At 45.4% G+C, this 27,335-nt stretch overlaps 2 protein-coding genes across 2 annotated transcripts; one reads left to right on the forward strand and one right to left on the reverse strand.

Moving 5' to 3' along the window:
* Positions 1-12,788: 12,788 nt before the first annotated feature.
* On the reverse strand, positions 12,789-19,765 carry EXOC8 (exocyst complex component 8). Its single transcript, XM_035108458.2, has 2 exons — positions 18,098-19,765; positions 12,789-15,956 (listed from the first exon to the last, which is right to left on the reverse strand). The coding sequence occupies exons 1-2, from the start codon at positions 19,646-19,648 to the stop codon at positions 15,348-15,350; spliced, it is 2,160 nt and encodes a 719-aa protein (XP_034964349.1). The 5' UTR covers positions 19,649-19,765; the 3' UTR covers positions 12,789-15,347.
* A 180-nt stretch (positions 19,766-19,945) lies between these two features.
* SPRTN (SprT-like N-terminal domain) lies at positions 19,946-26,957 on the forward strand. The gene is made up of 5 exons (XM_035108455.2): positions 19,946-20,267; positions 21,291-21,390; positions 22,467-22,595; positions 24,322-24,580; positions 25,609-26,957. Exons 1-5 carry the CDS (start codon positions 20,017-20,019, stop codon positions 26,322-26,324), a joined length of 1,455 nt encoding a protein of 484 aa, XP_034964346.1. The 5' UTR covers positions 19,946-20,016; the 3' UTR covers positions 26,325-26,957.
* Positions 26,958-27,335: the final 378 nt, after the last annotated feature.

Raw genomic sequence — 27,335 nt, forward strand, 5'->3', positions numbered from 1 at the left:
TTGCAATTACCCACTCTCTTATTTCATTGGCTGCCTGACTTTTGTCTTTAAGCGTAAAAACCCAAGACATTCTAGAGAAATCGTCCGTTAGACACAAAATGTAACGGGAATTCCCCATACTAGCCACCGGCATCGGCCCACAAAGATCTGCGTGAACAAGCTCAAATGCTTGCTTCGCCACTCTATCAGATTTTGGAAAACTGGCCGTATGGACTTTAGATTTCATGCAAGCTCTACACTCCAGGAACTTAGAGCAGTCCTTCATATTGCAGCCAATGGCGCAATCCACCTGCTTGCGCACATACCGCCAGTTTGCATGTGAAAAACGTCGGTGCCATAAATGAAGGCATTTGTCATGTGCGGGAATGTTAGCGCACCTGGCTTCTGCTTTTTTAGACTTAGCACCGCCCACCTCAGCAACTTGCGCCCCCTTTGAGGCACCACTGTCTGTTTCCAGCACGTACAGACCCTTGCGGCCTTGTACCTGGACTAACTGCTCACCATCCTTGGATATGGTACAGACTTGGTTCCCAAACTGCACCTGAAAACCAGCCTGGTCTAAAGCATAAACAGACAATAACCCACATTCCATGCCATCCAGTACATATACATCAATGTCAGATTTTAAACAGGGCATAAACATAACAGCAACTTTTGTAATGTCTCTCTTTGTAGCATCAGCTAAGGTGACTGTAGTCCCAGCTGGAATTTTCCTGCAATTTTTCATCTGGTCACTAGGTGGGGCTAGGTGACTACTCGCTCCACTGTCAATTATCCAGCGTTGTTTACAGTTGGTTTTGGCCTGTCCAACAAAAGCATATGCAGCTGTCCTTTGATGTGTTCCAGCACCGCTGCCTCTGCCCCGACGCATCTGGCCTCTTCCAGGACGTGCTCTTCTCCTTATCTCCCGGTTACCATGGAGACCGGCCTTGGGGCAATTTCTCTGCAGGTGTTGCTCAGAGTTACACACATAGCACCTCTTAGCTTCAAACGCATGCACAAAGTTCTCTTTTTTTTTTTTAAATATTTTTATTAATTTTCCAATTAAAACCAATTATATCACATTCAATATTTCAAATTATACACATATATATATCAATCAGACCGAATGTTATGCCAAATCATCTAAAGAATTTTTTATTTGGGTTCCCATGCTTCAAGAAATTGGGAATTCCTCGCAACTGTCCACTGCCGTCTTTTTTCTAAAGTTCAAATCGTCCTTCAAGTTCATAATAATCCAGATCTTCCCCTTACAGTCACATAGATGTTTTCCACTTTCACGATTGTTTCCCAGCTGCTGATATAAATATCAAACAAAGTCTCACAGATGTTCTTTCTCCTGTGTGAGTTAATCAGTCCAGCCTCCCCATAAATCTTCTTAATGGAGCTCCTGTTGCGTTGAAGCAATTCGAAGTAGCGCCATCTTAAAAAGCTCAAATCACTTTCGCTTTTCTCTCATAGCCATGAAGATTTACGATCATTATAGAATTTACAGCTTTTCCAGGCAGGAGACCCAAACATCAAACCATAGACTCTTGGTAAATTAATGGATCTCCTTGCCCTATAGCTGAACTTAGCTTCAGGTCGCTGCTCCAATTTAAAGTGCGTCACAGCTCATAAATCCTCCAAACTCCTTCCGTCCGACTAGGGGGGGGCTTTTCTCATCAGTAACAACAGTTATAAGGTTCAACTCACACAGTCTTTTGCTTCTCTTTCACTCCAAACAAGCCAGGACATCGCGTCCGGGAAGGTACGAGGCAACAATATGAAGAAAAAAATAAAATAAAAACTCACTCCCCTTATCGCTCCGTCCCCATCAATCCTTCTTCCAGATGCAGTACAATCTTTGACTCCTCTCACTCGGCAGCATAAATTTCTCAGCAGTAAACAGCGCTTCTTTCCCTCCTTCTGAAGTATGTCCATAGATTTAAGCCTAATTATCTTCTTTAACCATGGAAATCCCCGCCATGCAGATTAGCGTCCGGGAGTCCTGGCCCTTGTAAGTGCTCAGCCCAAGCTCCCCCCACTCCAAAAACAGTCGGAGTGGGTCTGGGGGCATCGCGGGCCAGCGGCCCCTCTCCGTAACCCCCGGAGAGGGTAGGGGGTTGCCATTTACTCCCCTAGCAACCGCCAAATTCCTTACAAAGGTCAGAGAGATGGAAAACAGGTCCGCCATTCCTGCAGGCGGAAACCGGAACCCGCATGCACAAAGTTCTCAGCTACTTCTGCACCCCCACGTCTGGATGCTGGGCAACCTCCCTTCGCAGCTTTCTCTTTCTCTCTCAGCCTTTTGTTCTGATGATCCTCCAATCTGCCTGTCACATAATTTAGATCAAGCTGATCTTGAGGCATGGCTTCCAACGTGAGAGAAAGTGTCTCATAGCTGGGGTCTAAAGAACTCAACAAAATGTAGACTTTCTGCTGCTCTGTGAAGGGTATCTGTAGTTGCCTCAGTTTATTAAACAATGCCAGCATCTGGGATATATGCTGCTTTACGCAGCCCCCTGGCTCCAAACGCAAATCAAACAGCTGCCGGGTAACGTGAATCCTGGCCCCTGCTGTATCACGCTGATATACGCGTTGCAGAGCCTCCCAGATCTCGTGGGCGTTCGTGGCCTGGTCTATGTGCACCATCTGGGATTCATCAATTCCCATGGTTAAATAAGCGACAGTTCTCTGGTCCTGCCTCAGCTCTGCAGCCGCAGTAGCTGGAGGTGCTTGTGCGGGTGGACCTTGTGTACGTGCCCAAAGCCCTTTAGCCACTAAAAAAACCTCCATCTTCTTAGACCAGTCCACCCAATTACTCCCCATCAGTCTTGGGAATGGCACCACGAAAGTTTCCTGAGCCTCAGCCATCTTTCCCCCTGGGGCTGGTGATACTCACACTACTGCCGCTGCACTGTTCTCTCCAGCTTCCAGCTCTCAGCACTCAGCTCCCAGCTCCGGAAAATGGCTTGCTTTCACCAGCGAGTTTCTACTGCCCTGTGCCTTAACAGCATGCACAGGCAGGCCTCCAGCTGGGCTTCTCTAAGCTACCGGCTCTTGAAGACACTCCGACCTCCTGTCCTGGCAATCCATCACCTCAGGACGCGCTGCCATCAAAGCGTTGCTATCTTTCCGTGTGCTGGCATAAACAACCATAACCTGTTGATGTTTTTATGACCGTGGTGCTATAAAGTTCATTAGTGGGTCATAAAACACTTGTGGACCCACGCTGCCAAGTTGCAATGGTGCCCAGCCACGTTCCCGCTGTGCCAGTTTAAAATCCTCTTCTTGTATCTAGCAGAGTTACTGCGCAACTGGAACCAGATAGCAGTTTGCCGGTGTCTTCAAGAAAACAAGCACACTGTAGCTTCAAAGACTAACTTAAACTTTATTTACTGAAGCTTAACATAATACATCTAAACCAACTGAACTAAGCTGCATTTTAGCAGCACTCTTATCTCTTAACACTCCTCTCACCTAACTTTCTGCTCTCATGCTCCGACTCAAACTTCACACAGACAGAGAGAGAGAGCATTCTCTTTAGAGCATGATTTATGACTACACGGCAATTAGCAATCAGCGCACAGCTGTGGGCTAGCACCCAGAGAAATAAGAACGCCTGAGAGGGTTTTTTTAACTCCTTGCTGTCCAGAATCCCAACAAGAAATGTAACCAGCACTTAGTTACTGTGTATCACAATAGCCAAAAAAAAGATGCTTGTGGTTTTTGGATAAGGTGATGTCTACTTCTCTCTCTCTCTCTCTCTCTCTCTCTCTCTCTCTCTGTATGTGTGTGTGTGTGTGTGTGTGTGTGTGTGTGTTTGAAAATATATATCAATACTGAGGTCTTGCACAAAAGTGATTATCTGCTGTTTAATTCGGCTGGATTTGGGATGGCATAATCCAAAATAAGAATGCCCCTCCATTGCAATAGGCCCAGAAATTAACATTATGATGAAGAGATATTGTGAAAGACCTGTGTATTAAAAATTAAAAGAAAAAGGCCCAAGTGTGTACTACAGTTACAGTCTCCAGGGAGCTAAACCATATGGTACCGCTATACACAGGAACTCAGGAATCTTCTTTATACAGAGTTCGGACCACTGGTCCATGAGTATTGACTGTCAGTGGCTTTCTACGTTTCCATGCAGAGGACATTCCTAGCCCATCTGGAGCCTGGGACCTTGTGCAGGAAAAGCAGCTTCTCAACCACTTCATCTCAAGGAATATACGTCACCCATCCATCAGGTGAGGCTAGATGCAGTGTTGCAGTACCAGCACACAAACACTGCTGTATACTCAGCTCCCCCAAATGTGCTCCTATACTGGAAAGAAAGACTCTGTTGGCACTTGATCACAGTTTATCTCTGTGCTAAACTAGGTAAACTGCAGGAATGTGAAACCAGCTGAAGATCAAAGCCCATTTAAAGAAGGCACATTTTATGCACTCATTGATAAGGGTTTTTTGTGATGTTTGTTGCAAGCAACTATCCGCTTACGTAGTTAAAATGTCGACAGTGAAACAGGAAAAGAGCACCTGCAAGGATATAACAATATTGCCATGGCTGATTATCCTTCCCCAATTAATCACCAGGCTTAAGTTTTAATCACCCTTTCCTTCATTATTGCCTATCACTGCTGCTCACACACTTACCAGGAGTAGAGCACAATGAATGACTGGTTCTTATTGGGCTGATATTTAATGTTGTCTGCTTGCCCAAACAGCTTCAGTTTCTATTCTGCCACGCATGCAACTTATTGAAACCTAATTAAGCATCAGAGAGATCAAACAGCGAGATATTTCCTGGCTATCTGTTATTAATATACTTCTCAGAGGTGATAAAACTGGCTGTAGCTGCAGCCTGCATTCCAATTTAAATCGCCACAAATCCACTGGCCATAAGTGAATGTCCTGGACCAGGATCCACAGATATTTTAGATATTAACAGGGGAAAGCTGGTTTGATGTGGATACTGTATTCTTAAATACACTAATATTACTTACCAAGAAATAAATTCCAGTGAACAGAGTCAATCCGTTTTAAGATCAGGCTGTAAATGGAGGTTTGGGGAACAAACTCAGTCAATCAAAGGCACATTATGTTTCAAAAAATAAGAATGAATGAATGAAAGCTAGAGGTCTTATCCATGTTTCACCCATGTTCCTCTGAAAGCATATGGTAATGTTGAAACCACATGTCCAATCACAGAACATTTCAGGATTTTGGCCTCTGCCATTGGCCCTTGAGTTGTGATTTGAAGTTTGGAAGTTTAGACAGACAATCACGCTGGGAGCAGGACCCCGGTTACCTAATTAGGCACTTGGCAGGAGGGCGGTACAGATCAAAGAGAAGTTTCAGCTAATATATACCATAAGTACAGCTCAGAATTCTCTTTTGACATTTGTGTTGACATCCTCAGTCAATGGAAACAACCAATACATATTTGAATCTGAAAGAGACCACATTAAAGTCCTGCCGCATTTTTCTTCCCACAGCAAAGTAAGATCAAACTTTTCCTTTTCTCCTTCCATTTTTTAAATTTATTTTATTTGTTTATATATACCTCACTTGATTGTAAAATCATCATCATCATCACCACTCTCAAAGCAGGTTGCAAAAGGAATGTATTTTATTTTACATAGCAAGCATACATAAACCAAACATAGAACATATATTCAAAATCGAAACGGATCAAACAGGGTCATAGTACCCAGAAGTAATACTTTAGATTAGAACAGGCACCCCCAAACTTCGGCCCTCCAGATGTTTTGGACTACAATTCCCATCATCCCTGACCACTGGTCCTGCTAGCTAGGGATCATGGGAGTTGTAGGCCAAAACATCTGGAGGGCCGAAGTTTGGGGATGCCTGGATTAGAACAACTCACCAGTACCTATTACAGTACCTTTCTCAGTGTGGGGTCCATAGAACTGCAAGCACTCACAGACAAAAAATGACCATGCCCCTATACGGCCATCCAAAGACGCCACCTTGTGGCAAAGAGCTGTGGACTTTTGTGACTCTCACCAGAGGTTTTCAATCAGTGTGCCGTGGCACCCTGGGGTGCCTTGAATCACTGGCAGAGGAAGAGGGCAGCGGAGGGAGCGCATCGCCCCCAGCACCACGATCCTGTTGGGGTGGCATCGCGGCTGCCCCCCCCCATGCTGGGCGTCACGCCCCTGTGTGCAATGCGCCATGCCCCCTGGATACGCACCACGCCCCCACCTGCTCTCCACCCCTGGTGCCAGAGCATGAAGCTCTGCCACTGCCTTGAATGATGGTCAGGGGTGCCAAGGGCAACACTGGCCTCTGTCCCTCTTTCCTTCCCTCCCTCCTCTGATGCCCTCTCATGTCTCTGCCTCGGGGGATGGCCAGGGGGTGCTGGTTGCCAGAAGCTGAGGCAGCCTTGGAGGAAGCAAGCAAGTGGGCAAGGGAGCCCATCTAGCCAGTTCACCAGCCCTTGCTGTTGGGAATAGACAGACAGCAGCGGCTGCCCAGAGGACTCCCAAGGGGAGGGGAGAGGAGAAGAGGTTGAGGGATCACTTCACAAGGTTTGATAAAATGGTGAGAGGCTGCACGCTCTGCAGGCAAGGGGTGGCATAACTGGGCTCCGGAGCCCTACAGGGGTGCTGCAGAAAGAATGTAGTTGGTCAAGGGAGCCGTGGATTCAAAAAGGCTGAAAACCTCTCCTCTAACCTGAAGGCAGCCCATGTTGCAGCTCAGCAAGGGCTTGATAAATCTTGGTTTTTCTTCCTGTGTGCAAATACCTGGTGGGTGGGTCGCATTTGGCTCGGAGAATGCAGAGCTGTGTTGGCTTCATTCAAATGGGCTGATGCAAATTCTAATGCCTGCTTGAAGCAAACTAAAGAATTCCTAGCAGTGCCACTCAGAAATAGGAGCCAAAGTGCCTTTTTCGCTTCCTGTGGATAGCGGGTGGGCAGGGTGGCGCTGGCATATTGTTCTTGCAAGGCTGCTCCATTTCCGATGGACAATGCTGCCTCCTGCTGCACAGACTGCACTGTTGCATTCGTTACTGCCCGTCTTGCACCAATGTCTCGAGTCAGGGAGGTGACACAATGCTGGGGAAATGGGGGACACTCTGCTGTGCAGTCTAAAATAAGGAGCACTTCTGTTGTTTTAGGGAATGGAACAATCCTTTAAAACAGATGCCCTATAAACAGTACAGCTCATGTCTAGCCAAACCTTATATCCCCAGCTTGCATATATAATTTTATCCTTACCAGGTGGCATATTCTCATGTGATTACACACACACTGTACAGTGGTACCTCGGGTTACAGGCGCTTCAGGTTACAGACTCTGCGAACCCAGAAATAGTACTTTGGGTTAAGAACTTTGCTTCAGGATGAGAACAAAAATCGTGTGGCGGCGGCAGCAGCGGGAGGCCCCATTAGCTAAAGTGGTACCTCAGGTTAAGAACAGTTTCAGGTTAAGAACGGACCTCCAGAAGGAATTCAGTTCTTAACCAGAGTTACCACTGTATTTCGCTACCGTAGTTGCTTGCAGTCTTCACTTATGCTGGCTTGGGGTTTTTTCAAAAAGGAAAAAGGTACAAAGCTAATCACTTCATGTTTAAACACAAGGAAAGGTAATTTGGAACATTGTTCCAGTTGCAATGGGCTTAAGGCTGAAATCCTAAATTTCTTAGGAGTAAGTCTGTTGAATAGCAGAGGGACAGATTTCCAAGTAAACATATAGAATTGTACTGTAAGTGCATCGGAGTGAAATGTATTCAATTCCAACCACCTCATGCAATTTTTCTGTTGCTGTTGCTTAAACAATTACTATATTTTGTAACTTGGTAGTCATTGTCCTTCCACCAAGTATCTTAAATAATAGTGATCAAGACTCCTCATCATATTTCCCACACTTTGTGTACACATTCATATATTGACAAAATTCCACCCACATTTTCTAATTTAAACGCAATACCCATATATACATTGTCTAGTAATACAGCTCTGTTTATTATCATTTCCACCCACCCACCATATTTAGCAATATATAAAAGCATAACTACAGAAATGCGTGCAGATTTCACAAATGCACTACTCCTATGCACAAGTGCTGATGGTGGGGAATCCAGCTATTGTTACAGCAGGAGTTACAAGGTAGTCTACACCCTGTAGCCAGGAGCAGAACCCCCATGGTGTTTAGACCTGAGAGATGCTTAAATTTCCTCCCTCTGGCTATTGCAGCTACCAAGTTTTCTTCTTTGGCAGGCTGGAAGTGCTGCCAGCAGAGCAAAGCTGTTGCCTCAGACGCTAGCCACTTAGGGCTGTGGGAGACATCCATTCCCCGGTCATTCCTCCTGAGCACACACCCCTCCCGCCCCCAATTTCAGGCCTGTGTGTGGACTTGTTGAAGGTTGCAGTTTCATTGCCATTGGTGATGCAAGATTCAGCTGTCTTTCAAGCCAGCTTCTGTATGTTTGTAGAATTGAGGGAGGCGTCTTCTCCTTCATCCAGTGGCATAGCTAGCCATTTGGGCACCCGGGGCGGTGCAAGGAGGCAGCGGGGCAGGGCACACAAGAATCCCATTCTGCTTTCTCAAGCAGCGTGGAGCCTGCAGGGAGTCCACCCACCACCTTCCCCTCAGCTGTAGAGCGCTTGAGGAGGAGGCGGAAGGCAGATTCCTGTCCCGCGCTGGTCGAAAAAGCAGCGCAGAGCTTGCAGGCGCCTCAGCCACCGCATCACTCCCAGGAGAGACGTGTGGCTTGGGCGCAGTAAGTGCCGCCCCCCGCAGTATGGCGCCCAGTGCCTCCTGCCCCTGCACACTACACCTCTGCCTTCATCTCAGCAAAATGTAGTGGACCAGCCCTGGTGGGTGGTCTTTGCCATTTCCTTCTTGGCCAGTGGTTGGGTCTTTCTGTCTCTCTGACACACACAACCTTCTCCCCAATATTCTTCAACTGGTAAGAGAGAATAAAGGAAAGGAACCTCAGAAACACAGTGACATGAGATCTATGGATCTTTTATGACTTGGGGAATATTGGGGGAGGGAAAATGTGAGTGCTATTAATGCCTTTTCCTCCACCTCTTCAAGGTAAGATCTTTACCCCCAAGACCATTTTCTCTAACACATCCTTTGTAGAACTTCTTGCAAAACAGTGACACAGACTATTTACTACGAAGTGGGAGAAATTTAAACCATCTAGTTAATCTCATTTCTAGCAAAAGCTGAGCCCTTGGGAATCAAATTATTCCTAACCAGCCCTTGGCTCCAGTAAACCTCCTTCACATCACACTTTCAAAAGCTGCAGGGAACAATGTGCTAGGGATCTTGAACATTGCCTGGTTTTACAGGCATACCAATATTGCTTTAAATATTTTTCCTTTTAATGCTAGTATACCTTGATGGGATTTGGGTCTAAGGAGGCAACATCATTTAAAGCAGCTTCTGGGGATCAGAATTGCTGATTTGAGATCAGCTGAATTATTATTTTCTTCATGTATTTATAGAAAGATCTTTCCTTTTAAAATCATCCACACAATTAGTCCATCATGAGCTGAACCAAATTAAGGACGGATTGTGAAACAAAAAATAATTGATCATCAGTATCAGAGATGCAGGTGGCACTGTGGTCTAAACCTTGCTGATCAGAAGGTCTGCCGTTTGAATCCCTGCGACAGGGTGAGCTCCCATTGCTCAGTCCCTGTTCCTGCCAACCTAGCAGTTCGAAAGCACACCAAAAAGTGCAAGTAGATAAACAGGTACTGCTCCGGTGGGAAGGTAAACAGTGTTTCCATGCACTGCTCTGGTTCACCAGAAGCGGCTTAGTCATGCTGGCTACATGACCCAGAAGCTGTACGCCAGCTCCCTTGGTCAATAATGCGAGTTGAGCGCCGCAACCCCTGAGTCATCCACGACTGGACCTAACGGTCAGGGGTCCCTTTACCTTTACCTTTTATCAGAGATAGCTGAGTTTCAACATGTATGGCTTTTGCATGGCGAACATGAAATAAGACCAAATTTGTTAGAAGGCAGGAAAAAACTGGTTAAAAAAACAGCAGTATTCCTCTCCATTTATAACTCAGGGATGAAGCCTTTATTCCAAAGCTGTCAGAAATATTAGAATTTTTGCCCTGCAGCAAAACACTCAATAACCACCTCTCCTCAGAGAAGGCAAATACATGGCACTTTCCAATTAACTGCTCCTCTAAGCAATTATACTGATCAAATAAATGAATAAGTGACGGGCATGTAAATGGTAGACACAGCTAATTTTATTCATCTGGAGGTTATAGCACTACTTCTATAAGCACTTAATGTGTTATTTCAAGCTTCAATGAGAAACATAAATACAATTAATATAGTCCAACAAGGAGAACTTGGGTGCACACAATATGGCTGCCCTCATTATCAAGTGAATATTGCAATAATGAAGGCTTCTGGCCTCCAGCTTGTTGAATTATCTTGGTGCTGGGGCTTTTTTTGCCCTAGCTGTGTATATGCATGTTAAGCACATTTGGACATCAGCGTTCCCCAACCCACCTCACAGATTATTGACTAGCACTGCTTATGGGGAGCTTATGACTCCCTGGTTGCCACAGTTCCAATGCCTACCAGTTTGTTTACAGAAACAATTCAAAGTGCTGGATATGACTTATAAAGCCCTACATGGGTAGGCAAACTAAGGCCTGGGGGCCGGATCCAGCCAAATCGCTTTCTAAATCCGGCCCACGGCGGTCCGGGAATTAGCGTGTTTTTACATAAGTAGAATGTGTCCTTTTATTTAAAATGCACCTCTGAGTTATTTGTGGGGCCTGCCTAGTGTTTTTACGAGTAGAATGTGTGTCTTTATTTAAAATGCATCTCTGGGTTATTTGTGGGGCATAGGAATTTGTTCACCCCCCAAAATATATATAGTCCGGTCCCCCACAAGGTCTGAGGGACAGTGGACTGGCCCCCTGCTGAAAAAATTTGCTAACCCCTGGCTTAGATTCAAGCTATCTGAAAGATCATATTCCCTTACAAACCTGCCTAGGCTTTGAGAAATTCAGGGGAGGCCCTTCTTGTGGTCCTGCCACCCTAAAGGCACGCTTGGTAGGGATGCAAGAGAAGACATTCTTGGTGAACTCCCTCCCTATATAAGCTGGACTGGCTCCCTCCTTGCTGTGTTTCAGACTTTATTGCTCCATCAGGCTTTAGGAAACTGACTACTTTTAATGAAAGGATTGGTGCTGGGCTGTTTTATTGTACAGTAGTACCTCCGGTTGCACACGGGATCCGTTCCAGAGCTCCAGTTGGATCCCAAGGTGTGCGTATCCGGAGGTGCTGCTTCTGCACATAGCGCGCTTTAGCACTTCCCAAAGGATACGTAATCGGAGGTGAACGTAAGTAGAAGTTCCACTGTATTTGTATTGTCTGTCTGTCTGTTTGTCTATCTATGATTTTAATTCTATCAATGTTTAGTTCTTTTAAAATGACTTCTTCACTGTTTCTAGCTGTTCTTATTTTTATCTGTAAGCCGCTTTGACTTCTTGTGGAAAAGGCGGGTTATAAATAAATAAATATATAATAATAATAATTTAAGAATAAAAGAATTCGCAAGCTGAATCACACCAAAGTCCAGCTGAGCACTTTATCTCCAATTCTATCTTTTGACACTCACATACAGGAACAATCTGCTATGAGAACGTCTGTCTGTGGATGCATTAAGCAAGCAGGTATTTGAAAGAGGATCTTATCTACAGCTGTTGAGTGTGGAAAGATATGAGGAAAGTAAGGGTCTGAAAGGAAGTGTATCATGCTCAGTTGCACACGGTCCTGAAGACCACAATGCCATTCTTAAGTTCATCCCCAGCATCAACTATTTAGGGGTATACTGCTTCTGATCCTGGAGGCTCTATTTAGCCATTATGTCTGATTGCAATTACTGTAGTAAACATAGCTTTACAAAAGGAATAGACACTTTCATAGGATCATTGCCCTTTGTGAACCAAAATTCTATTCATGTCCTCCCGTGTCTCCGGACAGCAAACATGCATGTAGAAAGCATGGGCAGTAGGCTGTGTAATATGCAAAATCCCATGTCATTTCCCCCACTCCTAATTATAGCATGGAAGTCATAGCACAAACGGTGTTAATGTGGCATACCATTGATCACTGGAGCAAATCAGGAACTAGGGTAATTGGTGTGACTCTGCACAAATTTTAAAATATGGGTTTTGTTTAATAACTAAGGCAGACTCGGATGACCTTGCTTTCTTACCAAATACTAACACACACACATTCATGTGCTCAATGCTCCATATCAGGGTTTACTTGATACAAGGCTGTAGAGAATTCTGACCTCTGTCATCAGCAAAGGAAGACCACTGTGGCAAGAGGGAAACAAACCTGGTCCCACCTACTGGCCAAAGACAGAGCCGCTGCAGGTGACTTTCCTCCCCTCTCCCTGCCGGAAAGAACACTGTGCTCCCACTGATGAATGACTGTGGGATGCAAAAGCAAGAGGGAAGGGCACTCTGGCCTCATCCATCAGCCAGAGGAGCAAGATCCATCAATTGCTATTCAAGCAAGAACACCATGAACATTAGATTGAACCTGGCCCCAAGGCATATGAATGCTTGCGGTTCAAAACTTTGGTCTGGCCTTGAAGAACTGATCTCCCTACTCTGCCTTTCCCCATCCTTGTGTGTCTTATAAGTTTGTAGGCTAGATGAGGCATGTAAGCTATGGCCAGCTTCTCTTTCAGTCTGTCTCTCTTGATGAGAGGTGCTTTGAGACTCATTGTTCATACACATACAGAGGCTTAAGAAGACAAAACACAATTTGAAAGATTGTTAGGGCACACTTTTTTAATCCAGTCATTTGTGTTAATTTACAAATACAGTCTGCATGTTTAGGCATTATTCTCATTCATAAATAATTTGGCCTCCATACATTCACAGGCATGATATAAACAGAATCGTAAGTTACTAAGCACCGGGACTATTTGTTGTTCGTCAGAAACCCAGAATTGCTCTACATAGTTCAGTGGGGCCCTCTTCAGCAGTCTACTGAACACCCAATGAGGAGTTTCTCTGTTAATTAAATGGCAGCTTCTTCAGTCTGCTGGATGAACAGTCCTGAGGGGGATTTTCTTGTGTGTATTTTAAAAAAAATCATACATACAATGACTGGAGAATGCAAAGCTGTTTTGTGTGTCACACACACAGAAAGAGAGAGCAAATAATTATACCTACTATCCTTTGGCATAACAGCCCATTTACCATGACTGCATATTAGACAATATGTTCAAGGAGGGATGGGAAATGTGTGGCCCTCCAGATGATGTTGGACTCCCAAATCACAACAGGCCCAGCCAGCATGACTAATGGATTGTGGGAGTTGTAGTCCAACAACTTCCAGAGGGCCATGTATTTCACATCCACACACTAAGCATTTTCTACACCACACTCTTTTAGAGATCAAAGGAAGGTGAATCACACTACATGTGTCACACTCAGCTGATCCCAGTTGCCATCCAGCCACTGGCAGTGAGAGGCAAAATTAACCATTTGCAAGATGTGACTTGCCCTACAACACTATGCATTGTGCCACCCTTCTCCAACCAGATACCCTCAAAATGTTTTGGACTAAACTCACATCTGTTCTGGCCACCACGGCCATGCTGGCTGAGGCTGATGGGAGCTATAGTCTAAAATATCTGGAGGGCACAGAGCTACATAATATCAAGCAACATTTTGAACCAAACACTTCTACAATGCTGCGCCAGAAAGTAATTTTTCCTTATAACTTTTTTTCCTGGGGCAAACTATTGGTACTCTCACAATTATGCTTCCTCTATTATTTTTATGTTCTCAAGTTCTCAAGACCAGAGGGAACAGATCTCCAAAGGCCACAATTGTGAATTAAGGCCTTTAATACTTTTCAGCATACAATCCAGACAGTTTATTTTACATCTTTTTAAAGAACATTAGCTGTTTCTTCTTATATTCCATGGAAAAATGTCCCCTGGTGTCATTAACTATGGTTCAGTGTCAATTATGCAATCCCAGTGTACAACATGGTGGGGATGTCACAATATGTTAGGCAGTATTAAATTTGCAGACATAACACCTACCTATGCTTGAAAAGAATAAAAACCTAAAACCCTCTACCTACATTATACACAATCATACTGTGTGCAGAGCTACAGACAAGCCTGCTAGGAATAGGCCTTGGTTATAGTTCCTACAAGCTTTCATTGTCTACTGCACACGTGCCTCTACCCCCAAACCCTAATTTTCACTTATGGTAACTCAAAAGCTCCTTGCTATTCATACAAGGTCACTTCTCACCCCTGTTGCACCCTTCATCACTTGATCACAAATGGGTAGTTTTTCACATCATGAATTCTGCAGGGGTTCCCTTTATCAGGCTGATTTGGCAACATGTAAAACTATTCTCTGTTTTATTTGTTTTCAAGTCATTATTCGTGTTGATTACATAAGCAGTTATCAACCTAGATTCGATGATACACCTTTCCTTCAATTAACATGCCTGGTGGCAAGCCCCCCCCCCCAAATGTATAGAGGGCCATAATGGAATTGTGTGCATGTTTTTGACAAAGCACTTCCCACAGCTAATTTAACAATGCAGGTTTGGGTGGTGTTTTAAGAAATCTGAATAACAGATTTGGCCCTATGGCTGCCAAGGAGCTGTGACTAAACTGCAAAAAAACAATCCCCAAGTGGAACAACAGTCCGTGTAGCAACTGCTCATTCAATCCAATTCTCACCTGCCACAAATGAGACTGAATTTGACTTTGACAGCATTTGTATTTGACCACCATCATTTACGTTTATAGATTTATCATTACCAAGAATCAGTAATGCACACAGGAACTGCTACACGCAAGACTGAATTCCATGCTCCTGCCAAGTTTTAATTTTCAGAGGAATTTTAAGCCACACATTTTTGAAAAGCAGCATTTGCTGTGGTTTTTACAACCTTTTTTTCAATTTATCAAAGAGGGAATTATGCAAATTTGCTTTTTGTTTCTCAAACTGATTCTTCTTTTTCTGAAGGTCAATATAATAGAAGCACTAGGTGTATCTCATCATTTATATTTCTGTAAAATACTTATCAGAAGCTATTCTTGATCATACTAATTATATTTAAATAGTTCATTAGCCTTTGGGCCAAAACACACTTTGACACTAGATGAGCTCCTTTACCTAATGCCACAACCTTTGAGGAAAATATACTAGATGTGGCTCTTCTACTAAAGTACTTGCTTTGTCTTCTTCTTTTTTTGCAGGGCATAATTAGTTAAAGGGAATGTTAATGTATGTTTGAAAATGTGCACATGTATACATGACATGTTATACTAAAATAATGAGAGATTACATTTCACACTACAGAGGTAGTACTTTCAGGATTAACACGCACCGGTTTTGAAGTATTCCTCAGATCTTGCAGCTGCTTAGCCGGTTTCCCTACTCCTTCCTCAAACCTCTTCTCTACAACAGGAAGGACAATTTCATGAAGGAAAGATGCATTCTGCCTGATGAATGCTTTCTTCTCAGGGTCCTGTTCACAGCGTAAACTGTAATCAACATGCTGGATGGCCACAAGGATTATCTCCACCAGACTTTCCAGCAGAACCATATGGAGCTCTGGGAAGTAGAGCTTGAGAGCTTCCTCCAAGAAGGTCATGGTCTGTTTGGTGAAAGCCACAACAGTATAGCTAAGATTTACCCAGCAGTCATCACCAGTGTACTGATCAAAATTGGTCACACCACAGCTCTTCATCTCCTCTCTAAGTTTTCCTAAAGCTTCAGGGGTCATCAAGTTCATTCTCCGCCACATCTCTTCAGAGTTACGATGTTTTGTAGCCTCCATTATGATATCTTTCTGGCTCTGCAAAGCCCCTTTGATATCCTTCACTAGCAGGGTATGAATGATGAAGGTCAGATCCAAACCAATCTCACTGAGCTGCTTGCAGTGTTCCTTTGCCACCTTCAATAACAAGTTACATGATTAATTTTACTACATCTTTAAGCAGTTGCACAAGAGAGACACGCTAAAAGATAAGATAGCTTTAATCCCATTGTGAACAGCAGGAAAAACACATGACGTACATTCAGGGTTCGAAATGAGCAGGACGCCAGGCGCACTTGTAGATTCCTAATTTTAAAATTGAATTTTAACATTGTATTTAATCTGTATTTTAATTGAATTGTTTCTTTTATGCTTGTTTTGATATTTTTGTTGTTAGCCGCCCTGAGCCCGGTCTTGACTGGGAAGGGCGCGGTATAAATATTATTATTATTATTATTTTGTACCTTAAGGATTCTCCATTTGAGAGAACCTCAAAAAGTCAGGGTGCCATTTTTTGCACCTGACTGACACTCAAGGATTACTGAAATGTATGTGCTTTGAAGCCTCAAAGTATATGTTAAGGATAGACAATATGTTAAGGAGATTAACAATAAAGAGTAGAGTGTTTTGAAAACTGAAGTATGGTGCCAATATTTTTATTGTAAAAACCAAACTAAATATGTCATTTCTGCTAAAAATGTGATATTAACAATGTGTCACTTATGTGAATTGTTTGTTAATTCATGCTTATCAAAATAATAAATAAAAAGTGTTGCTGACCGCCCCCCACCCCCAGTGGCAACCAGACATTCTTTTTTGGTGCCCACAATCCAGGTCCCAGAAAGCATTTGGCTCCTAGCTTTTCTATCCGAGTTTCTAACACTATATACATTAAGGAGGAGAAGAAGATATGATCCAGCATTAATCCCTACCATTCTGGCCTTCAGAAAAAGGCAGTCTGTATCCCAGAGTGGGAAACATTTGTTATCCAGAGGGTTGCATCCCCTTGTGAGGGACCTTTGGGGGGGGGGTGTCATATGCCAGTGATGTGCATGACAAAAGACAAAAGTGGCCCGAGCAATGGCTGTGACCCTTACTTTTGTACAGTAGGCTACAACCCAACAACACAAAACCTGGAGATTCTACATATCTCTCCATCCAGGCAAACAGGAGGCATTGTCAATAATACATTTCTACCAGGCAATAGCATCTAAGGAGGATGTGGAGCAGAGCAGGTAAGGGGTATGGCCCGTGAAAGGGATATGGCCTAAAGATAGTCCAGAGAGACACCTGGAGTTTACAAGCAGCCCCTGGGCCCCAGGTTCACTGCCTTTGCTGTATCACATTGGTCAGAGCAGCAGGCAATGCAAGGTAATCCAGGCTGTCTCTTTCCTGGCAGGATAGGATCAGCCATGACAGTCTTCTTCACCTAAAGCAAAGACATGAGACCACCTTTTCCCACTAATCAGGGCATCTCACTGGAGGAGTGGGTTGCGGAGCAATTCTGTCCAGGCAAACTTCTCCAAACTTGGGTAAAAGTAATTTTACCCAACACATTTATGTATTTACTGCATCTCTGTCCCACCTTTTTATCTAAGGAGCTCAAGGTGGCATACATGGTGTCCCACCCCCCTCCTTTAATCCCCCACATCAGTCTGCCCACTACTGTTCCTAGTGTATTTGGGACTGCCACATGATTAGGGCAGAAAGCAGATGTGGGCCCCTACACTCCTCATTGTTTTTGCTGGCTGTAGGGAGGAGGCACCTTGGATATCCAGTACAGACTGCCTTTTCCTGAAAGACAAGTAACAACTCCAGAAGGTCTCAAGAGCAAAATACGCTTTGATCAGATAGTCAAAATCTGTAAAGTCATGCCACACGACTCGCCCTTTCTTTTGATCCTAATCTTAAAGTGGAATGACTCCTTTACGCTAGAAGAGCAAGAAATGCTTGTGTTGCTCTGCTTTAGAATTAAGCAAAAAGCACTCTAACATTATAAGAGTTGAAAAGGGAGAGAGGCTCTGAGTGATGGGGAATGTGGAGTACAGGATAGCCAATGCAGCTACTGCAATAAATTATTTTCACAGCTTCTTTACAGACAGAACACCCTGTTTCAGGACTGGGAATTGGACTAAATGACTCACTGGTTTCCTCCTTGCCCTGTATTCTATGACATTATCTGGAAAACTGAAGTAGTTATAAGAATGAAATTGTGGTCATCCAGTGTGTGTGTGACTGAACATAATACACCCACGTTTGGGCCTATATTTTCTTCATACCTTCACACACTCGGCAGCAGTGGATAAGCTCTCCTTACTGTCAAACACCTGCTTGCTAAATGCATCCACAAACATCCTCATAGCAGATCGGGCCCAGACAACAAAGGCAGAATAACATCCACTGTTGCCTGCAAAGTCTGTCTCGAACTCCCTTGCAGTCTCTAACAGGCTGGTGAAGAAGACATGGCAGAGCTTGTGAATATACAGCAGAGTGGCACCTTCAATGCGCAACTGGCGGATGGCTGTGTGTACTGCAGCTTCCCTGTTCCTCAAGAAAAGTTCACATGCTTTGGTTGATTGACCCAAGCGGATGAGCTGAGAAACAGCTCGGCGGGTAGCTCTAGGCCCACCCCGTAGAGACCTATCTGGAGAAAGTTCAAATACAAGCACATCAGTGAGCTGTCGGACTCTTTCGTCCACTTTTGTTCGTAGTTCCCTGACTGGCTGGGTCACAGGCTTATCTCCCAGGTACTCATTCAGTTTATCTAGCAAATCAACTGCCCCTTCAAAGTCTCTCTGAGCAATGCAGACATCCAGATCCTCGGGCAACTCCTGAATCCATTCTAGGGACAAATCCACCACTTCTTCGTCCGGTGTTGCCTCCTCTTCATCCTCATCCTCAAAAGGATTGGTGGCTTCTGGAGGGGAGGGGGGAGGGGCCCGCACTGGGGCCTCTTGCTCTAGCCGCCGCTTCTCACTGAGGACGCGATTCCTCTTGGTCTCCTCCAACACTTCCAGCCACTCTTTCTTGATCTTGGCGTTCTCTGCTTGGAAGATACGGCTCTCGGGGAACATGAGCAGCTTGAACATGTCCTTCATGGGCGGGTTGTCCTTGACGTTGACCACCGCCAGCCCATCCAGCGGGTAAAGGGCATCGTACCGGTATGCCCCGCGCTTGTTAGGGAGCCATGCCGCCACAAGCAGGCAGTCATTCATGAGGAAGGCGTGCACCCTCTGGACCTGCACCATGTGGTCGGCATCATACTCCACGAGGTCCCCGTTGTAGACCAAGTACTTGCCGGGGCTCTCTGGCAGCAGGTCGCGGCAGCCCTCCACCTTCTCCAGGAGGGTGGTGAGGGTGCGTTGGCGGCCCTCCTCGCTGGCAGCGTTGTCTTTGGCCGAGAGGGCCAGGAAGGGGTTGGTGTGGGGGTCGGCAGCGGCCCGCCGGGCGCCCCCCAGGGCCGGGTCGTCGCGGTCGGCGGCGCTGGCCTGCTGCAGGAGGGCCTGCGTGACGGCCTCCATGATGCCCTTCTGCTCGGTGAGGATGTGGCTCAGCTGGTACATCTCGCTCTCCAGGTAGCTGATCTCGCGCGCCGTCTCAATGAACTGCCGGTAGTTCTGGTAGACGTTGCGCTTGAGGCTCTGCGCCGTCTCCTCGCTCAGCGCCTGGATGCGCTGCCGGTGCTCCTGCAAGTCCCGGTCGCCGTCCGACTGCTGAGACAGCTGCTTCACGTACTCCTCCGCCGCGTAGCTGCCGGACTCCAGCTGCCGCCTCAGACGGCTCCCGCCGCCGCCGCCGCCCGCCGTCCCCTCGCCCACAGACAGCGCCATGTCCGAACCCGGAGCAACGAGAGAGCGGAGCGAGCGGCAGAGAGGAAGAAGGCCAGCGCCAAAAGCCAAGCCGCCAGAGCGCCTGCGCCCGACGCTGACGGCCTCGCGAGCGCGACGGAAGAGAGAGGGCGTGGAGCGGCCGGCACAACGGCGAACCAGACCCAGTGAGTAGAGCTACACACGGGGCGGCACTTCCGGGCTTAGCGGGGCCCCGCGCAAGCGCGTAACGAAACCAGAGCGGATGGGGATGGATTGGGGGGGGGAGGGAGGCGCGCCTCTGTACTCCTCCTAGGGCAAGTTGTTTGGCGCATGCGCCGAAGTTTGAAGAGTTCGCGACCGTCGGCTGGCTGGCATCCTGCCTGGGCGAGATGGACGGCGACTTCTTGCTGGCCCTTCGGCTGCAGGCGGAGTGGGAGGCAGAGGACGGGGAAGCTCAGGGGGCGAAGGCGGTGGCCGCCTCGCCCGGTTCCCCGGCGCGGTCGCTCTCCGTCGTGGACAGCGCCTGGGAGCTGCTGGACCCGAGCCCGGACGTTCGAGGCCTCTTCCTGCAGTTCAACGAGACCCTCTTCTGGGGCCGCCTGGCAGCCGTGGAAGTGAAGTGGAGCCCGCGCATGACGCTGTAAGGAGAAGGGCGATCGCGGGAGAAGGAAAAGGCGGCTGTGAATCGCCCTTAAGGCTGTTACTCGCTCTGGGACCTGAGGGGGCGGGGAGGCGGGTAACAAATGATCAAAAATCATCATGATAATAATCAGTGCTTTCCCCCCCCCCTAAAAAATGTTTGGGGGTACTCTCATTTTAACTCAAGAGAATCACCATTTTATAGTTCAAATCGGGAATAATAAAGACAGTAAATGGTCCAGCTGACTGGTGTGAGGATCGCCCAGGGAACTTTTTTTCCAAGATGCACCCAAAAAAGAAAGGAGATGGACTAAGTTGGATACCTCACCCCGCTTACCTAGGACTAAGCCCTGTTGAGCGACGTAGGACTTAACTTTTGAGCAGATGTGGCTAGGATAGCAGTGTTAGTCCTTAAGGGAATTTCCCAAAATCCATAACTGAGCAGTTTCTATTGGAACCACACTGAATGTCACAAAATAGTCATCAAGTTTTGGTCTTGTTCCAGGTGGCATGACTGTATCCACAAGCACACAGTCAAAAAGCAGCTTCTCTGTATTTGTATACTACGTGTGGGCTCCTGGTGCTCGTTTACAACTTGAGGAGCATGTTGTATTCTGTCTTTTATCTGACCTTTGTGAGAGATGCAGTTCGTGTAGGAGAGGGCAACTTGTGACCCTCCAGATATTGCTGTATCCTGACAATTCTCCATGCTGAATGAAACTGGAATCCAACAATATATGGAGGGCTGCAGGTTTCCTGCAGTACATGGTATCACAAATTAAAAATCAATAACTTATTATGTCTGCTAGTATACTTGCTGCAGTGTGAGGACATTATTTGTAAACTAAATATTCTAACTCAAATTGTAACAGAATTGGAGAAAGTGCCTGCTTTCGTACCTCTCAGGAGGTCCTAGTCCAGCCACTAGCAGTGGGCACCTAATGTTTAATAAGAGTACCTAATATTTAGCAAGTCTAGTTTGTGTCTTAGTAAACAATTTGCCTTTTTTTATTTGTATTTCTAGGTGTGCAGGAGTTTGCTGCTATGAAGGCCGTGGTGGAATGTGCTCCATCCGGCTCAGTGAACCACTTTTGAAGTTGCGGCCAAGAAAGGATCTTGTAGAGGTATTCCTCTTTTGTATATAGATATGAACCAAAACATGTGCATTTCTTGCAGCTGATATGTACATTCCCAAAATCAAATGTATCTTGTAGTTTCGGAAACAAACATGTTTACCAGTGCTGCAAATAGCTATCTTATATTACAGCTACTTCTGCAAAGACAGGAGAAGCAAGCAGCTGCTTGCTGCTTGCAGAGACTTCTCCATCCTCTCCTGCCCTTTAGTGGTATTTTTTACCCATTATTTCCGCTTATAATGTGAATGTCTCCTTGAAATGTTGTGTTTATTTCTCATAAAATATTTCTATGTGATACCAGCATAGGGTGCAGTAATATAAATTAAAATCAACCGATACAATTTGAAGCATAAAAACAAAGGAACAGATAAAATCACACCAATCAATCAAAATCTAACTACTGTGGACCCTCCGGATACAAACTTAATTCATTCTGGGGGGTCCGTTCTCATCCTGAAAATTACTTAAGTAGAGGTGCCGCTTCTGCACACACACATGGCGCGGTTGAGCGCTTCTGCGCATGCGTGCACGGTGAAACCCAGAAGTATACACTTCCGGGTTTGCCGCGTTCGCAACCTGAAAGTTACATTACCTGAAGGTAATGTAACCCGAGGGTCCACTGTATGTGGTCAACTCCCCCTCCCCCGAAAAGTCTGGTGGAATAGGTGTGTTTTCAGCTGATCCCCAAAACTGTTCTGTGTTTTAGGGGGGAGGGTATTCCATAGTTGGACTGCCAGTACAGAATAAGCCCTCTTTGCTGCATAACAGGTGCCTCTCAGATGCATAACAACAAGGGAGGCATCAGTTGCTGATCTTAACACATGGAAGGATTGGTTTGGGAGGAAACTTCAAAGGTTTGTGTCCCAAATTTTGGTTTATGAAGCTGGGATCATGTCTGACTTATCTCAAAGAATGGAAAACTGGAAGCAAGAAGATTTTAAGCTTTATTTTTTAAATTGACTACCATTTCTTTTGGTAGTCAACTTAACAATAAGTAATCGAATGTTTTACCTGTATGTTAGGACACAGCATTTTAAGTAATCCAGTAATAATTTTAATTTCAGACCCTGTTACATGAAATGATTCATGCCTTGTTATTTGTCACTAATAATGACAAAGATCGTGAATCCCATGGCCCGGAATTCTGCAAACACATGCATCGGATAAACCGCCTAACTGGAGCCAATATTACAGTAAGCATTCTCTGTAACGAATACTAGTTTGTAGATTTGGAAAACTGATTTTTGGTGGAAGGCCACACTCCAGAGTTGCACTCTGGGAAGGGCGTTTGGAAGCCGCCCTGAACATCTTGGTTAAAACGACTTTTATTATAAATGAGGGAATATGTTTTTTCCAGCGTACAATACCCTTCCAAGACTGTGTCCTTTCTTGTACAATAAAAATCAACACTGCTGTCCTCTTCCCCAGTTCAGTCCCTTATGGTGCTGTGGTGTTGCTCCCTGTGAGGCAGTGCTCTCATTGCAGGCTGCCAGAGACTCCTGCACCTTACAGCCATTCTATCCCCCACAGCCACTCCCAAACAGTGTTAGAAACTGAGATATGAAAGCTAGGAGCTAAATGGCACCTTGAACCTAGGTTATGGACGCAACAACAGAATATCCAGGTGCGCTTTTTTTATAACAAGAATACAAAGCTGAAAATTAATGAAAATATTATGTTCATTTTTCACATGGTCTAGTCCTTCCCCTGCCCACCTCTCTGTTATTCTTAAGAGCAGGCATCCCCAAACTTCGGCCCTCCAGATGTTTTGGACTACAATTCCCATCATCCCTGACCACTGTTCCTGTTAGCTAGGGATCATGGGAGTTGTAGGCCAAAACATCTGGAGGGCCGCAGTTTGGGGATGCCTGCTTAAGAGGGTCTCCTCTCCAGTCTTCAGAGAGTAGTTGGAAATTGGGAGGCAGAAAAAGGTCCTCCTTTCCTTCCACTCTGCAGTTGTAATCTGAAATTTTACGCGCAGTACTGCGCCCAGAGCTCTGAAACTGCTCGCGCTAATGAAATTCCCTGTCCCAAAATGTGCCTAGAACAATGGGAGTTTCAAACAGTCTCTCTTACCAGATGCATTTCACAAACACGACGACATGTATTTTTTCCTCAATAGCCCACCATTCTGTCTCTTCTTCCCCTAACTGCCCCAGCTGTCACTTCCAGTTCCCCTGACATTCCAGTTCCCCTGACAAAAGTTGCCAAGAGTGAAAATGTTACTTATCCTCAGGCAAACTAGCCTTATGAAATATATCAAATCCAAAACAGAAACATTTTTTAAACCCACCTTACTAAGCCCCGTGAATCATTTGCCACGGCAGCCTTCCCCAACCTGGTGCCCTCCAAATGTTTTGGACAACATTACCTAGTACGTTTGGCTAGGATTAGTGAGAAATGTAGCCTGAAACATTTGGAGGGCACCAGGTTTTGGAAGGCCTCCATGGTGTGATGTGTGAGTTGGGAAAATTGTGGTTATTGTTAATCATAACTTTCTTTCAAATGAGAATAAATAACTATGGTTTGGAGTGGGTTTAAGATTCTAATTTGGATGCAAATGTGGTTAACAATAACCATCGTTCGACTGCTTCAGACATTACAGCAAACTCTGAATATCACAAGACAGGAAATTTACATATATCTCTGTAGAACTGAACATACAAGCCCCTGCATACCTCCAGTTGCCAAACCATGTTTTGGCCTTGATATTTGAAACAGACCACAGAATTCTGTTGTTAGTAGATACCGTTTGATTTTCTTCTGTGTTTGGGGACAGCTCCAATATCCATGCCTCTTGCCTGTAGTGACTTGGGAAGCCCTGGTTGGCCTGATTCCATCAGTCTTCACGGTGGGCTGCGGGTTCATCTGGTGTGAATGAATGTTCTGCATTAAGACAAATTTGTTGGTTATATTTAGATCTATCATGAGTTTCATGATGAAGTGGATTCCTATCGCCAGCACTGGTGGCGATGCAATGGTCCATGTCAAAATAAAAAGCCGTATTTTGGCTATGTGAAGCGTGCAATGAATAGAGCACCATCTGCAAACGACTTCTGGTGGGCTGAGCACCAACAGACGTGTGGAGGTACATATACCAAGGTTAAGGAGCCAGAGAACTACACCAAGAAAGGCAAAGAGAAGATCCCACAATCAAAATTCCTAGCTGATGGCAAAGGTACTTGAATATCATTTAGTTACTAGTATCTTGAAGCCCGTTAAATTAACGGGTGCTAGAACATGCAATTCCCTCCGCCCATTCCCGCTCTCTCTCTCCCCCTCCCTTCTTTTCTCCACCCACACGCGCCGGGACTCTCCTGGGCTGCCACCGGCGCTGCTCCTCCATCGCTGCTCCACCTCCTCCTCCTTGGCTGCCGCGGTCCATGCCTAGGCAGGGGAGGGGGGAAGGTAGGGGCAGCCAGGGCCCTCTTTCCTTCCTGCCCTCCCCCTGGGCTCGAGCCCCCTCCTTGTCCACCGCCGCCTCAGGACCAGGCCTAGCTCCAGCGGCTGCTCCCACCGACGCTCTCCCTGTCGTTCGCCCCCCCCCCGGCAGCCGCCGCAGCGCTACATGGCCGTCGCTGTAGCCAACCAAAGTCAGTCAGACACTCAACCTTGCGATTGCACCGCGAGGGAAACAGTAGGCAGGGGGGGAGAGCGCGCATGCGTGTGCGCAATGCCCGCTTGCTGCTGGTCGCCGGGGGGGGGGAGCGTAGGGGAGAAAAAAAGGAAAAGAAAGCAGCCTCCTTCTCCTCGCGCTTTAGCGTAAGCACAGTGAGGCGCTGTCTGGCCGGGAGTGGCGGTTGGCGGCCGCAGGGAAACGGGAGGCAGAGGGGTGGGGTGGGGAGAGCACCCGTGTGTGTGCGTCCAGTCTCTGCGTCCAATCCCTGTGTCCGTGGGGCACATGCGCAGTAGCGCAAACCCAGGGACACAGGGACTGGACGCAGAGACACTTGGACTTTATTATATAGGATTACCAGCAGAGGATGGTGATGTTATTACCAGCCTCATAACCATTTCTACACTGTTTTTCATCAGTTAATATTACTGGGTGGTTTATAGCATAAACCAAAGAGTACATAACTAAAAGTGTTAAGCAGGGGAAAAGATTCTTCTGATGAATGATCGCTCCTAGAGATGTAATAGAGTACTGCTGGTGAATGTTTTCCAAATATGTGATTGTTCTGTGTATTTCTGATGTATTTGCAGGAAACGCTAATGGAAGCAATATGCAGACCCTAATTCCTTTTAGTGGAAAAGGATATATCCTTGGAGGAAAAAGCACCCTGTCACCATCAGAGAGGACTGCAAGTCCAAGCAATGATAAGAACAGATTGCTGCTCAGTTTGCAGCATCATTCACCATCTGGTTTGATAAGATCAAATCCTCAAAATGCAAGCATATCCTCACCATTTTCTTCTGAAGGTGATAAGAATAGATTTGCTTCCTATGTTGCACTCCCTAAAGTATCAGTTGCTAACAAAAAAGCGTACACTAATGTTAATGGCTCGCCCATTAAAAATGTTTCTTTTAATGGAGGAAGATCAAAGTCAAGCCCTATAAATGTTACGTGGGATTTACACTCGAAGAGGATACCAGTAAAAAGCATTTCTGAACCATTTACGTCAACTCCCAAATCCCATAGTTCATCTCCTAGAAATAGCAGCACACACAGTGGTGGACCAGCAAAACGGGCAAAAATGGAAGACACTGCTTCTTTTGAAAAATACTTTATACATAAAGCAGATCCAGGGTTGACCAGCCCTTCTTTGAAGAGAAAGCACGAACCAGTAGCCTCAGAAAGGCCAGCTACTTCTGCCAGTGCTGAGAACAGAAAAGTTTCCTGCCCTGTCTGCAGTTCTGAAGTTTTGGAAGCTAAAATTAATGAACACCTAGATTCCTGTCTCCAAGATTCCTTATCATGATTCTGACATTAAGAATGCTGCTTTGCTCAGGGGTTATCTATCTTGACTGTATCATGTGTATTTATTCTCTTCCATATTTTGGCAGGGGGGTGGGGAGGGGATAATTGACATCCTCATCTGTGTGAAGGAAGCTTTCTTCAGCTTGGAATAGTGCTAGTAATGCCACCAACTTTCAGTACACATTTATAGCCATAAGAGGAAACAAATTCTGTTATAGAAGTTCTAAAGCAGGCATAGGCAAACTCGGCCCTCCAGATGTTTTGGGATTACAATTCCCACCATCCCTGACCACTGGTCCTGTTAGCTACGGATGATGGGAATTGTAGTCCCAAAACATCTGGAGGGCCGAGTTTGCCTACGTCCATTCTAAAGAAATAAACATGCATGGTTTTTAACTGACTTATTTTTTAAAAGTCTATTCACTCATTCAAAATACCTGTTTGTTTTATCTCAAAAGCTACTTTCAAGCCTTTCAGTAGTTTTGCAGACTACTATTTTTGAGCCATTTAATATCAACGGAATAAAAAATGAGTGTGAATTCATATACTTCCACCTTTGCTTACATTTGAATCAGACTTAATTTCCTGGAAGCAACACATTTTATTATAATAAATAGAGATGGTTAAAGCTGCACTCATGATAAGTTTTCACAGAGCTTTAAAATGTTCTAGGAGGGAGGGTTAAGTCTCCAGATTGTGGCACTGTTCCTAAAACTGTTCATTGGCCCATCTCATTGTTGGCTAATGTGTCTGAAGATTATGGGAAATGTTTTTGTGAGAGAAGATGGGATAGATGAAATATACCTTTGTAGATTTGAGGAGCCATATGTGACATAATGGTTTATATCCTCAGGCTGTCTGCAATGAATGAGATGCATCTAATTCTGGAATCGGATTGAGATCTCACAAGTCTCACTTTTTAAATGTAGAAGAGCAGTTTGCTGTTCAAAAATCTCCACTTTCTGGAATTCAGTTTTGTTCTAATAATTTACATATTCAGCAGAAGAAATGG

The sequence above is a fragment of the Zootoca vivipara genome, chromosome 3, assembly GCF_963506605.1.
Source record: "Zootoca vivipara chromosome 3, rZooViv1.1, whole genome shotgun sequence".
NCBI classification, from domain to species: domain Eukaryota; kingdom Metazoa; phylum Chordata; class Lepidosauria; order Squamata; family Lacertidae; genus Zootoca; species Zootoca vivipara.